Raw genomic sequence first — 15,542 nt, 5'->3', positions numbered from 1 at the left:
ATGGGTAATATCTGAGGCATACTGGGACACAAAAGCATCCGTGCTTGCACAGTGCAGTGCCTGGCAGTATCCTAATGTTACCTAAACAGAACTGTACAAGACAGTATAGCAGCATCAATATTAAGACTATAAATTATGTCAATTTGATGCTGTGTTTTTATGCCATTTCTTTTTTTTCCACCGGATTAATAACTCAGATACATAATCTTCAAGCACATTATTATATGAAATCTTAAAGCAAACTACTCTATTTATTTAACGCATTTATAACGTCATTTTTTCTTATCATAATCCATCCATCCATTCATCCACTTGTGTAAGATTATTGGGGGGTGGGGTGGGGGTGGGGGGTTACCAGTTGTAAAAGAATTACATATAATCACTATTGTACTAATCCAGTCTTTGTGCACGGAAAGCCGAATATCTCACATTAGAGAATGGACCATAGTTTCATATATAAAATCAATCAAATCTCAAAATTAATGTAAGCACAGTGTGACACAGGTAGAACATTAGAAGAAAATAGCCTGCATGGCATTTGATTATTATTAATAGTGATAACTGCAATTATAGTGGCAGATGCGTTTACACCCATTTACCCGCATACACTTGATCAGGCGTAAAGATCGCTTTTCTTTTTAAAATCATCTATGTCTGTTTAAGATTTCGCGGGTTACTGTACGTCAGAGTGGGATTAAGGGATGTGGGTTGGCCCTGTAATATCCGAGGCTATCCTCCAACTCCAATTCAATAGGAGCTCAGCTGCGCTGTTAGTCTGTCGGCGTCGAGAACAAGCTGACCATTTCAGAGAGACCCGTACACACAGCTGAGACAGTTTATCGGAGCAGCGGACACGACTCAGGCAGAGACATTTTAAAAATAACCTAAATATGAGGGCAGATATGGCAGAAATCTTCTGAATTTTGTATTCTCAGAGCTTGATTTTTTTCCCCGGAGCGCACGTCCTGAATCTGCCGACTAATGAATAGAAAAGCAAGAAGAAATCAAATCCCGACCTTGTCACGGATGAGAGCGCGGTGATGCTGTGATAATTGTGACTGAACAGGCAGGGGGGGAAATCCGTGGACAGCGACGGGGAGAAGTTCTGCGGGATATTGTGACCAGAAGAAGCAGATGTTAGTTTGCTGAGGAGGTTGACAGATCCTGAAGACCGCGCAGACCACCCTCACATTATGGTCCCCGGGGCCCCCAGCACGACCACCACCATGCTCCCCGCATCCGAGGCTGCCAAAATCTACCAGACCAACTACGTGCGCAACTCCCGCGCCATCGGCGTCCTGTGGGCCATCTTCACCATCCTCTTCGCCATCGTCAACGTGGTGTGCTTTATCCAGCCGTACTGGATCGGGGATGGCGTGGACACCCCGCAGGCGGGCTACTTCGGTCTGTTCCACTACTGCATCGGGAACGGGCTGTCCCGGGACTTGACCTGTCAAGGCAGCTTCACCGAGTTCAGCAGCATCCCCTCCGGTGCGTTCAAGGCTGCCTCCTTCTTCATCGGCATGTCCATGGTGCTGGTGCTCACCTGCATCGGCTGCTTTGCGCTTTTCTTCTTCTGCAGCACCGGTACAGTGTACAAGATCTGCGGCTGGATGCAGCTGGCTGCAGGTAAGATGCATGACTACAGGTGGAAGTTTGGAAAGATAGCTTCTTGTAGGGGGAGCTCTGGGGGTGGGTGAGACTGCTATGAGTCCAATGAGCAATATGTAATCACTTAAAACAGTTGAAAGGCGCAGCTTTCACCCGCGTCTTTCCAATCAGATTTTGGATTCATAGTATATTATTTGGCAAAAAACACGTGTACTGTGTTAAATGCACTGACAAATCCAGAGGTTGCAGGGCTTCTTCAGTTCATAAACTCCAGTAATGATTTATATAAAACTGGAAGAAATGTTGAACCTGAACTGGAAAGAAGAAAAAAGGGTCACAACAGGTGCAACAGGTTTCGCCACTGAGCCCAAAATTAGTAGATTTTGTCTGGTGAAACCTTGTGCCAGAGACTCTCTCCGGTTAAAAAAGCCCTTATAATAAAATATTATGTAACTGTCTGTAGTGTAGGTGGGCTGGCAACAGCCTTGAGGAGACTGATTCTACAGCTCCAAAGATTGTACTAAACCCTTAAGAGCTAAATAATGAAAGCGTGCTAACATTTTCACTTTGCTTGTGGACACCTCATTGGCCTGAAACCTCCTCATGAACAGACAGCGATTCTAAATGCATAAAATACAGACTGAAATCCTTCAAGGAGAATACAAGTTTCTGCCACTTTAATGCAACATATTCTTGATTTTATATATAAGCAAAACAAGCGGGAGCTCTACAGTGTTTCCTGTGGTGTGCTTAAACTTAAACTGGAAAATGCTAATTCTTCTTTTGCTCATTTAATGAGACCAGGAAGGGTTTCTCTTCAAACCCAGCCAGTACCGTAAACAGAAAGAAAACAAAAAACTCATGCAAGGAAAATTAGAAACAGAAATCAAAGTAGTTGTGAAGTATAGTCTTGAGTGAAATGTTTCCTCCTGCCTTTAATTATTTTTTTAGTTCCTCACCTCTTTGCAGAGATTTTGACTCCCATCCTAAATTAGTGACAAAACAAACTATTTCAGTATTTACAGGAAAGCAGCAGCACAGCATCTTACAAATGAGCCCTCCAGAGTTTAGTGGATGTCTAGAGAAAGGGATTTTCACATTTTACCTTTTCCACTTACAACAGATATATTTTCTGTACATGTTATTGTTTTTATTTTGTGTTTATTTCAATCCCCTTTAGATTTATAGCTCCCAAGAGTCCTTATTAAAGTTGCAATAATATACAAGCAGAATACGGCTGTGGCTCAGGTGATATGTTGGTGGATCAATACCCGGCCCCTCTAGCCCACATGCCGAAGTATCCTTGGGCAAGATACTGAACCCTGATGCATCGGTGTGTGTGAATGTTGTGCTTAGAGAGAAGAATGAGATTTTGAGTGCTCAGCTGAGTAGAAAGGCACTCTGTAAGTACCAGTCCTTTTACCATACTACATATACAAACACCACCTCCTACACCCAGTGTCCATAACACTGCACACATACTGAGTGCTTTAAAACAAAGTATTCTATATATATACGTGTGTGTGTGTGTGTGTGTGTGTGTGTGTGTGTGTGTGTGTGTGTGTGTGTGTGTGTGTGTGTGTGGGTAAGTGTATGTTTGGGAATGAGGAACATTTAGGCCACTAGACACTAAAGCAAGAAACAGGCTTAATTACTATGAATATATTATGATTTGTTTAGGGCTTTCTGCCACTAATTTGTAATAATAATGACAATAAACTTTATTTACATAGGAAAATACATAGAAAGGTACTACTTTGTAACAAAGTACAAAGTGCTCCATGAAGACAAGATGTGAAACACAGCACTGAGAGGGGGAAACTAACAGCACGGGGTGATTAAAAGCAAATACAGATACACTGAAAATAGACTAGAATAAAATAGAATGCTTTAATTTGTCACTGTACAGATGTACAAAGAAATTTGGAGCATCTCCCTGAGTGGCGCATACAATTAAGACACATCATGTAAAAACTTGATGCAAGTTCTATAAAGACTTGTTTTATGAAGTTTTAAAAAATTATATAAATATAAGAACATTGGAGGCAGCACGGTGGTTAGCACTGTTGTTTCACAGCAAGAAGGTTCAAAATCCACCATCTGGCCGGGGCCTTTCTGTGTGGAGTTTGCATGTTCTCTCCATGTCTGTGTGAGTTCTCTCTGGGCATTCCAACTTCCTCCCACAGTCTAAACTAGGTGTGAATGTGAGTGCAAATTGTAGTCTGTCTCTCTGTGTCCCTGCAACCTGTCCATGGTGTACCCTGCCTCTCACCCTATGACAGCTGGGATAGGTTCCAGCCCCCCTACAACCCTGAATTGGATAAGTGTAAAGAACAAGTGCCAATCTTTTGTAGTTCCTCTTGTTATATACTTAGTTTGTGTGTGAAAAGTAGACTAAAAAAAACAAAGAAAACAAGCAAGAAGCACTTCATTCGTGTGCACCACCATCTATAAAGCTACTTTCAGCTGCTCCCTTATTCATGCATGTGTGATTTGGCAGATTTTTTACACTGGATGCCCTTCCTGATGCAAACCCAAAGGGATCTGTGTCTCCTCCAGGGATCAAACTGGGAATCTTTCCCTTGTTTGGTGAATATGTACACCACTACACTATGGAGCCACTAAAAGCAATATAAAATAGTTAAAACCAATCACCAAGAATAGATGATGAAACATAATGGGAGACAGCATAAAAGTAGCTCAAACTGAAAGCACAGAGACAGCCCGTTTATAAAAATGTGTCTTTTAGAGAGATCTGAAAGACAATATGGAGCTCACCAATCTGAGAGGTTGTTGAGATTGTTGGGATGGCCCTAGCAGAGCCCTGGCACATAAGGTGTTAGAAGATCTGATATGTACTTAGGTGTGAGCCCAGAGCGAGCATTAAAAACCATCAACCAATTCTTAAAATCAATTCTAAAATGAATAGGTAACCATTGAAGAGATGCTAAAATAGGAGTGATGTGCTCTCTGAGTGATGCATTCTGGACAAATTCATGGACAAAGAGCCCGGATGTGCTGTGATTTATCTGTTAGCGGCATCAGGTCCAATAATGATTACTTCAGTCTTATCCATATTTAGTTGGTGGAAGTATGAAGAGTCATAAGGTCATTAATTTAAAGTTGAAGCACTTACTGAAAGTCAATTTTAGATTGGACAGTTTTAAATGTGTGGGTTCAAAAGAGTGCAGCATGCCTTTGGACTGTAGCCTCCTACCACAGTCAAAAGACATATTTGTTGGGTTTCTTATTTTCTATTGTTTTCTGTGTATTGGCCCTGTGACTGGTGACCTGTCTAGCTACCTCACGACTCTAAACTGAATAAGCAGCTAAGAAAATGGATGGCCTATTCCAGCCTTGACACTGTTCATTTTCTGAAAGCATTTAAGATGAATTACTTAAGAAGAACACTGGCTAATGCCCAATCTGATTGCTTTGGACATTTGCATTTTCACACAAACCTCCGCTGTGATGTCTGGAAAAGTTCAGGACTGCAGTGCATTTTTTAAATGAACGTCCAAGAAGGACATAACAGGGAAATAAACAGCAGAGGAATAACAGCGGTGTGCATTAAGCACTTGGAGTGGTAGTCTGTAGGTGCTACAGAATACACAGGGCTTTGCAGACCCACGTCTACAGTTTTGTACTGTCATCTTTGGGCAGTGCCAAAAATATCTAAAAATTACCATTAAGGTGGGCTACTCCTGGTTATGTTTGCTGGTCTATTAACTCAGCCCTTGCTGTGGAGAAGACAGCAGTCAGATACAGAGAACTTCTTCATCAAAAGCAATTAAAATCGTCCACTGCAGCTGCTGTCTGTGCTTCTCATTCATGCTTTTTTGTTTTTTGTACATTTTTCTCTGCATGATAAACTTTGCTGTTGCCCCCTTTCCCATCATTAACTTTTCAACAAATCTATGCGAGCATAGTGGGACCGACATCGGGTTCCCGCTCTTGGTTTTATGGAGAACTGCACACAAGTGCATCTCCTTAACCAAAATCCCTCTCTCTATAGAGGTTTCTCACATGTAATCATGTGCATATTGGATGTGTGTAAAGTGTGCATTCCCTGACGGACTGGTGAGTGGTTGCTGAAGGCTTCTGGTTGTTTCTAAGTGAAACTGGCAAGCTGGTCACAAGCAGATTGCCATGGTTATCTGTAGTTTGCACAAAAGGCACAACTTGTCTGAAAACACCCATTAAACACTAGCTGAGTGGTAGTGAAACCTGAAGTGTGACACAAACCACAAACAGAGAACCTTTGTGTTCGGAGTAAAAGTTGTGCTTCAGCATTGCAGCCAACACACATCGAGGCACAAGGTGCAACGCTTACTTTGTCCAGTTTGCGTTGCACTTTTCATGGTTTCACTACAGCTCGGAGAGTAGCTGGCAAGTGTAAGCAGACAAGAAAAGGAAAAAAGAAGAAGACTAAAAATAACTTTATTGATCCCTGAGGGAAATTCATATGTCTGACATAGTTCATCTGCGATTTGTATGAGAATTAAAAAACCTGATGGCTGTCAAGTCAGCATATTCCATGCAAACTACAGGCAACAGTGGCAATCTGCTAGCAATCAAAGCAATCACATGGAAGTTTTCACTGACCCATCAAAGAATACACATTTTATCTTTAGTGACCGGTATGGTTGCCAGATGATTGCAGTCTGATTTCTAAGCTTGTGTGTGACTGACGCCTTAGTCTCCTGACCGTGCAAGTTTGCAGACTGTAAACCCTCAAAAGCCAAAGAGCTTCACATGGATACAGTACCATGAATCCTGTACTAGGCAACAATTCACTAGGTATTATGATTTTACCTGATCTTTTACCTAAGTTTGTTAGATCCATGTCAAATTTACTACTGAATATTGCTAAAATCTCACACTAGTTTCCATCTTTGATAACCCCTTGATTTTATCCCTGGTTATGAATAATATTAGTTTACTGCTATTTCTTTTATTTTATTTCATTTTTATCACACCCTGTTAACAATTTTTAAGCTAGAGTTTGAGTTAGAGTGTGTAGCCTTGAGCAGATGAGAAACATCTGCAGAGGTCCAATAAACCTGCTTCTCTTTAACTCTGCGCCATCATTTTTTTCTTTTGATTTCATTTTCAAGCTTGTAGTCTTCATCCCCAGCTGACAGATTTTAGTTTATCCAATTTCATTCAGCTTCCTCTGGAGCCACAACACACTGGATACAACTTTTTTCTCCACATATAGAACAAGTCCTCCACGAGACCTATAAACAGGCTTTGATGTGTAGGATTGAAGGAGCTCCCTTTTAGAGTCTTTTGACTCTATTTGGTTGCCTCAGCTTGTGAAATTGCTGTCGCTGTGATTTTTGTGTAACATGCAAACATAAATAAATCAGAATCATTCAGATGGAAGCTAATTTGCATTCTTATAAAGAGTGGTTCAAGGTCAACAGCCCCAAATGGGGGGAAAAAAAAAAGAAGAAGAAGAATATAGCTGGTATCATCTGCTTGTCTTTCACATGACCTTGACTCAACATCAACTAGAGAGAGTGGTGGAAGAAAGAAGCAACTACATGAGTCACTGAGCTTTAATTTGATCCAAAAATATGAGATTTGATTTCATTTCTTGAGAGAATGAACGCCGTCGCACAAATTTACACCCCCGCAGAGAAACATATGATAAATAATGACTGATAAAGACAGCGATTCTGCGCGGAGTCTCTGGCTCAGAAACATTTGTGTATATAAATAATCTGCCAGCATCACATCGTGCACCTTTATACATGCCTGCAGCAAAACGCTGGTTGTTCTCAAATGGGAATTAAATGTCATAACCAATAACAATCACATTACACTGCACTCCTGCTTTTTGCCTACAAAATATGCCCACACATTCAGGGTTCAAGCCTGCTAGCCACCAGGCAAGACAATAAATACCTAATCATTTATAAGTAGCAGAGGTTAGCAGCACCACTGGCCAGCTGTTGGCCTACTCCCAACACAATGTTCTCTTTTCATCTAAAAATCCCTGAAGCTCTAGCAGCTGAGTTGGATTATCTTGGAGACAAAGCACAATGAGGAGCTCAATCACAAGCCATTCCTAATGAGGACGAGTTGGTATCTTTGCTGTGTTTTAGTCACAGATCAAAGCTCCTTCTTACTCCTCTGAGCCACATCGGCCTTCCTCAGTTTTCCCACCAAGTCAGGAGAACAGAGAGTTTTCGCTCTAACTGATGATTATTTACATGACTAATGACTGATCGTAAAATGTCAGAAAACTTTGACAATTTTCTAAGCTCAGATTTTCAATTTCATTATTGTCCCACCATAAGGCAAATATTAGGGATGCACTAATGTTAAAACTTGGAGTAATAAGAAGCTGCTCCCAGAGAAAAAGCTACTAAAATATGAGCTAAACATAAAAGTGAGACTTACTTTTACAAAATGCAATTATTTTCCAACATGTTGACAATTTCTTTAAAAAAAAAAAAAGAAAAAAAAAGGGCAGTGATGCCTTTTTGCACATTTCTGCTAATCAAGCCTTTTTAGTCAAGTAACGGTGTCTGTTAAAACTGTTGCACTTCATTCAGGATTAAATACAGGACATAACTGCAGAAGCCTGTGCTATGAAGCAGGAACTCCAAAATTAACTCTGGGTTTTCAGTGTAACGTAACCTGCTCCAGAGCAGGCTAAAATCTTTGTCTTTTCCTAAAGCACTTCAGTAAGAAATATACAGTAGGTATAAGACACAGGTGGAGATAATTAAGGTGGGATAGACAATTGCAAAGAATCTGGGAAAACAATGAGGGAATCAGAAGGTAGACAAGGACAGGAGACATGCAAGGAGCAGCAAATAAAAAAAAAAAAAATCAAAGAGGTAGAAACAAGGAGGGAGGGAACTAACATGTGGGTAAAACAGAGGCTAATAAAGATGGGACAATGGGAACAGTAGGGAAATAAAAACATTAGAAACTCAAGAAAGAGTCAAACCAAAACTAAAAAAATCCTATAGGAGAACCTGGAACCGTGATAGCTGGTACTCAACTGATCTGAATACAACTCACTACTCAATGTCAATTTTCTCAGAAAAGTCCCATCAAATCCACACGTGAGACCAAAAGATCTCCTGGCAGGTTAAATACACAATATTGCGGAGATTCCTCTGTCCAACCCCATCACGATTGGAATACAAAATCCTCCCTGTCAGACGCGATTTCAGGTGGTCTGAGGCTGCTGTGACGAGCTGTCAAAGACAGCACACATGGCTCAGAGACTTCTGTCCAATGATGCGATCTCCTGAATGTTTGATGAGTATTGGCTTCCAGTGTGTCAAGATTTCAGAAAGATATGCCAAAAAAATGATGATCTCTTTAATGATGAGATATCGTTCACTTTCATATGAAACAGAACGCAGCTTTGAATTTTGAATTGTCATCTTTTGCATTTCTTTGCACATATCAGTATATGCAGTATATCGGCATCCACTGACAAAGCCAACTTTTATGCCTCAGTTGTCTCTCTTCTATGACTAGAAAAATCACACTTTAAAGGTCAAAGAGGTCAAAGATGAGAGTGTTTAGATGATGAGGTATTTTTTAATTAGTGTAATTTTGTAGGGGGCTCATGAGCTGTGACAGGTTGTTTATAATAAACAATTAATCAATAATTGATGATCAGCAACAACACATTAATTGCCAAAACAATTATTGCCAATTTTTTCCCCCATATACTTTATATACCATATACCATATAATAATAAATACTGACCAATACTGGTTATGTTCAGCCTGCATATTGATGCATCCCTGGAGTTAATTTTCCTCGCTAAAGGCAATCATACAAGCCAACACTGCACTGAAGCATTCAAAGTAGACTCCTTTCAATGCAATGGAGCAGTGGTTCTACTCTGAGACCCTTCTGAGCTCCTTCCTCTATCGTGGGGTGACACCCTTTAGAGGAAGCTAATATTTGCTGCTTTTATCCACAGTCTCATTCTTTTGGCCATAGTTGAGGGTAGGAATATAGACTGACCAGTAAATCAACAGCTTTGTCACTCTCAGCTCTCTCCTTAGAACCAGTACTGCATTACTACGACTGTAGACACCCCACCCATTTATCACCATTTTATTATGATGAAGGGGTCTTCATGCCCAAGCAATCCCAGTGGCTATACTATTGGGGGCATCTTGCCCCTTGTACCTCCTCCAAAGGCAAATCAGGCCTGGGTGAGATATCAGATCTCACATAACACACCTAGAACAGGGATTCCAGGGCTCCACCTTCGAGCCAGGCCTGGGGGAAGGGCATGTTGCTGAGTAATTGTGGCCTGGCCTAAGCCTTTGGAGCCTGGCCTGGTTCAGCCCCAAATAGCCACATTGGTCCACTATTCTGTTGTCTCCATCAGGTGTCAAAGCGGTCTGGTGCTTTGTGGATCAGAGCGATCAATTTCACAATAAAGCAAAATCCTGCAAGAATTAGTATATCAGCGCATAAAGTGTCACTGATGCCATTTCACCCTGACCTCATGTAAATAAAAACCTCAGGACATCACATACAGTAACATAAAACAAGTGGTGAATCTTGCAAACAGTCTCTGTAAATATTGTGCATGGATGTCCTGGTTATAAGAGAAACTATCAGTGGATTAAGAGGACTCCTTTATGTCATGTTGCTCAGTAGCTGGGGTGGTGTTTGCTGGTCTTTGCAATATGTTGTTCAGTCAAGTATTTCCACTTTAAAGGAGGGTCAGCTTTTAGTTCTCCACCTGCTTCATAAATTGCCATGTTGGAAGCCCAAAACTTCTTTGCAAACAATGCATACATTCAAATCATGTTTGTTAAGTTCTGTTTCTGTAATTATTGTCTCAAAGCAGATCTCATAAACAGCAAATGTTTATCTCATGGTAGGTTTTAGTCTACCATCAAAAAACTGGGGAAAATTTGTGTTTAATCCCTTCTGGGACTTGTGGAATCAATGTCACGGTGGATTGAAGCTTTTCTGGATGCTTGTGTGATTCCAACACACCGTTAAGTGACTTGTTTTCCCTGTTAATTTGTCACCCATCTGCTGTTTTTTTTTTTTTCACTTCATACTTTGTGTTTCAGAGGAATTAAAGAGATTGTAAAAAGACACTTTATTTGCCATTAATAAATCCATTAGTTACAACTTATAAACTCTTTTAAAAGCATGGCTTATTAGAAATTGGCACTGATGATGAAAACAGGCTGCAGTGAGCGGTGCACAGTGCAGAGTAGCAGGGACACAGCTCTTGACAAGATGATGTGCACTGATGCTCAATAACCTGGATGGGCTCCAGAGCTCTGATGGCCATCTGGATTACCACACAAACATGCACGCATGAAGACTGCCCTTGGCATGAGCAGCTGCTTGCTTTTCTGTGACTCTTAGTCCATAAAAATCCATAGAATCAGAGGTGGGTTACTCAAAAGTGCTGCTGAAGCATTTCCAACCCAGCGTCCATTTCCTGGTTGCCTGACCAGCAGCTCACTGTGCAGTAAGTGGCTCTCCTCATGGTGCTCTCTGTGTACTAAGTGATCCTCTAAAGAGTGGAGCTGGCATTCAGAGGTAGCAATAAAAGGTCCATTTGGTAGCTGAAGGTTTATTGATCCAAATGTTGCTTTCCAGAACAACAGAAAGCGGTGCTGTAACAGGACACAGCTGCCACTACACGCGTGGCCTTTTTGATGGCTCTTCAGTTACATGTTAGTGTGAGTGACAGAAAGACACCGTGTGAGGTGGGCATGTTCTGGTTGCCTTATGTTTGATGCATGATAACAGTCTGATACATCTCCTGGCTGACTGATATTATTATGTGAATGCTCGCTGTGCGGCATGGTATTCAAATTTACACCTCTTCAGAAAGATGTCAAGTGGAACTGGGCTGTGTTGCTTATCACTGTCACATTGTGTTTAGGAAAGGAGAGGCAAAGAAAGGCATGAGAGACAATCTCACCACAACTGCAGAGGAGGAGGACAGATAATGAGAAAAGATCCAGGAAATGTCTGGAAGACGAAATCTATTGATTGAAATGCTACTTGTGCTCTTCCTGTCCATAGGTTATAATAATCCAATTACAGTCACGTTAACTCATTATTTCTTTTTCTAATCTGAACCTTTAATTATCATATTCCTTCTTGACAAGGTGAAGAATATAGCTTGGAATTAAATTTTTTCGTTTTTGCTTTTATTTATTCATTATTTTAACCTATGATTAGATTTTAAACGAACCAAACAAGCATCAATCAAAAGCATCAAAGTATTTATCAAAAACAATATTATGTACAAGTAAGAATAGTTAAGATGCACATTGCATGGGTCTACAGTCACAACTGCGCCTAAATGAAACCTGGAGAAAACACACTCAAACACGAGCACAGCATGCAAACTCCACACAGAAAGACCCTGGCCAAGCCGGAGTCAAACCCATGACCTTCTTGCTGTGAGGCAGCTGTGCTAACCACTGCGCCATCATGCTGACCGTAATGAAATCCAGATATGCAAATAAGGCAAAGTCCATTACGGAGTAATGTACCAGCTATTACTGAGCACTTGCACACGAGCTGTGTGGTTCTTTGTTTTTATGGATTTAGGTACAAAGCTGAGCATGAAATGGTTGGTTTTGCATATTGTAGATGTTCAAATTTCCATTTTTCTCTGAACACTTCAAGGATTTACTTGTCTTGTGTCCTGTGTGTGAATCCTTTGTGTTGCTCTGCACATTTCCATATTTCCATATTAATTTATGGAAAATGTTATTCTATTGTTTGCCTTACAACTAGGACGAAAGTATATTTTTATTTACTGCAAAAAATGCACAACCCACGTACAACCCAAGGCAATATGCCCATTTTTAGAAACTCCAGTTGATTTTTTCTTTTTACTTTTTACTTATTCCATTTTTTTTTTTTTTTTGTACACTATCCATTTCAGCACAGATTTATACGCCTACACTGCTTTTCAAAGTGCATGTTGTTTGGGAAGTTAACAAAGATAAGACTGTTGGAACTGAAAGGCGGTGGAGAGAAAAAAGTCAAGTCTTGAGGACACCCTTCTAATGCAAAATGGTCAAAAACGGCTACTTGTGGTTAATTTTAGAACCAAAAAATGTCACCAGATGGATTTCTCTAATTTTATTGTTCTGTTTATTTATTTTCTGGGGAAGGTGTCATCCCTTAATTTTAATGATGAGCTCTGCACATGTGCAGTGCGGTTGACTCGCTCCAAAATAAAAGCTGAGTGCTAATGACATCAGCCCAATCCTCTCATCCATATAATGAATTACTGGAAGTGTCCGAGAGGCTTTACAGTGATGTAACATGACGACACGTGAACACACACACACACACACACACACACACACACACACACACACACACACACACACACACACAGAGTGAAGAGGCCATTAGCAGAAAGGAGTGAGTGAGGCTTTCACCTGAAGGTGTTTAGATGAAACCCTCTGCTCTGCCGTCTTCTCCTCTACCCCCTCTAAAGTCCTCAGCTGCTCCTCCCCGCCTGCCTGCCTGCCCTCAAGGTGCTGCCTGGAAAGGAAAACATTTCTTTTTTTTAAGCAACAGAGAGGTCACAATGGTTGGATGGTTGGCTGCTGGAGTCAAAAAAAAGAAAAGAAAAAATGCCGGAGAAGCATAAAGTGAAAGAGAAATAGTGTCACAGTGTGTATCAGCAGAATTAAAAGCCTGCCAAGTCAGCTGGAAGTCACAGAGATTTTGGATCCCCACAAGAGACCCAATTCGAGTCTGTGGATTAAGAAAGTGGATCACCTCCTTCAGCTGATGAGGATTTTAAAGAGACAGTAACCAACCTGTCTCTTTAGTGCTCTCTGTTTTCAAAATCTGACATCAAGGAGTCAGAATTTGAAAATGAAGAGCACTAAATTCAAACAGAAACACTGAGGAAAGTGATGGCTAGGTTTAAATGAATCCGTTTGTATAGCACTTTTAATACAGTAGCTTCAACTCAAGGTTAAAACAGTATGCATTTGAAATAATACAGTAAAGTGCAGTTTTACTTTGAATATAAATGAATAAATGTTGCACTCACCGAGGTACTGAGCTCCTCTGTAATCTCAGATGACAAAATGTTTTCGGTTGCACGAGCAGAGAAGGCTGTGTTTCCAACGTTTTTACAGGTGCAACAGCGCGAGAGCAGTGATGGGGTACTGAAGGACTAAATGAGGTTTTTGCAGCTCTACATTATAATTTAGCCTGGGTCAAAGCCATTTAATGTTTTGTAAGTCTTTAAAATCTGTTGTAACTGTCATGTGTGAGTGGTGTGGCGAGCAGGGTGGACCTAAACGCAGAACTCCAGAGGCAAACTGAACTTAAAAGGTGACTTTATTGTAGATTAAGTGAAGGTAAGCAGATGAATGGCACTGAAAGAAAAACGACCGGACAACAGGACAAAACCACACTTTCATGAGGGAGGACGTGACAAGGAACAGAGGGAAATGCAGACAATAAATACACCGGGAATGACGAGGGAAAACAGGAAACAGCTGGGGGAGAACAGGTGGACAAAATCATACTAATCAAACACAGGAAGCAAAACGCCACACAACACGCAGGGAACACAGGACTGTTAAAATAAAACAGGAAACACCTAACCAGGTACACACAGACTTAACACAGGGGGCTAGCACAGAGGAAAACTAAACATGGACCAAGGCACAGGGAAAAAGACAGAAACACAGGGGAGACAGGAACAAAGGGAACTAGAAACCCACAACTGATAAGGCCAGAACTAAGATGAATAAGGAAGACCAAAACAAAAGTAGAAAATAACAAAACCCAGTGAAAACAGAACTAAACACAAAATGCTGAGCACACGGCCCAGAGCCATGACAGTAACATGAAGTCACTGCTAATATCTGTGTATTTAAATGAATGACTGTATAAAAAGATTTATAGTCTATGATTTAATATAGAACTGCCTTCAACTTGCTAGTTATATGTTATGATTAGGAACATATCTGTTATCTGTTTATCCATAACAAATGCATTTCATCCATTACTTTTAGTTACTGCTTTGTTCAACAGCTATTCAACATGCTTAGAAACCTAAAGTCCATCATTAATTTCAGCTGTTAATCTGCACTTTAACCTGAAACAATTTCCAAGTTTCAAGTTCATTTGACTTTTTTATCTGGACGTGTATTCTTCCACTGAAAAGAAATTTTTTTGCCATCTATAAGTCAGAATTTCTGGTTATTATCTAAAATTTTGACCTATTAACTCAAACGTCTGAAAGAATAACTAAAAATTGAGGAAAAAACTTGAAAATTAAAGTTATTAAATTAAAGTTTTGAGATAACCTGGAATTTTGTCTTATAGATGGCAAAAAATAAAATAAATTCAGTGGCAGATACAAGCTTCCATAATTTGTAATAAAAAGGGTTAGTATGACACTGTTTTGTAATTCTGTGTCTGCACCCATCACCCTGGGTTTTAAACCAAACAATTAGGATGTGACTGAAGTGCAGACTTTCAGCTTTATTTCAAGGGGTTTAACAAGTCAACATTTCCAAAAGTTCAAGCTTGTTTTTAATACTTGGATGAAAATCCTTTGCAATCTAGAACCCACGGACATCACCAAATGCTGTTTTCTCCCTTGAGATGCTCTGCTAGGCCTTTACTGCAGTCGGCTTCAGTTGCTGCTTGTTTGTGGGTCTCTCTGTCTTCAGTTTTGTATTTAATAAAAGTGTGTTCTATTGGGTTGAGATCAGTTAGCCATTAAAGAATATCCTATTTCTTTGCTTTGAGAAACTCTGTTTTTGCAGTATTCTTTGGGTCATTATCCATTTGCACAGTGAAGGTCTGTCTGATCAGTTATGCAGCATTTGTCTGAATTTGTACTGAAAGTATGGCCCTGCATACTTCAGAGTTCGTCTTGCTACTTCTGTCAACAGTCAAATCA

General features: G+C 40.4%; 2 protein-coding genes across 3 annotated transcripts in view; one reads left to right on the top strand and one right to left on the bottom strand.

Moving 5' to 3' along the window:
• Nucleotides 1–13,204, bottom strand: part of orc5 (origin recognition complex, subunit 5) — a 28,440-nt gene extending 15,236 nt beyond the window's left edge. The window contains exon 1 of the mRNA XM_030720370.1: nucleotides 13,045–13,204. The gene's annotated coding sequence lies outside the window, so the exon portion shown is untranslated. The remainder of the gene's footprint in view (nucleotides 1–13,044) is intronic.
• lhfpl3 (LHFPL tetraspan subfamily member 3) overlaps nucleotides 766–15,542 on the top strand; it is a 53,674-nt gene continuing 38,897 nt past the window's right edge. For both annotated transcript variants that reach the window (XM_030720373.1, XM_030720374.1), the window contains exon 1: nucleotides 766–1,629. In XM_030720373.1, coding sequence (XP_030576233.1) covers nucleotides 1,194–1,629 — 436 coding nt within the window. In that variant the 5' untranslated portion in view covers nucleotides 766–1,193. The remainder of the gene's footprint in view (nucleotides 1,630–15,542) is intronic.

Source organism: Archocentrus centrarchus, chromosome 23, assembly GCF_007364275.1.
Source record: "Archocentrus centrarchus isolate MPI-CPG fArcCen1 chromosome 23, fArcCen1, whole genome shotgun sequence".
Lineage (NCBI taxonomy): Eukaryota > Metazoa > Chordata > Actinopteri > Cichliformes > Cichlidae > Archocentrus > Archocentrus centrarchus.
Note: the sequence above shows the minus strand (reverse complement) of the source record. Positions and strands in the feature narration are given on the sequence as shown.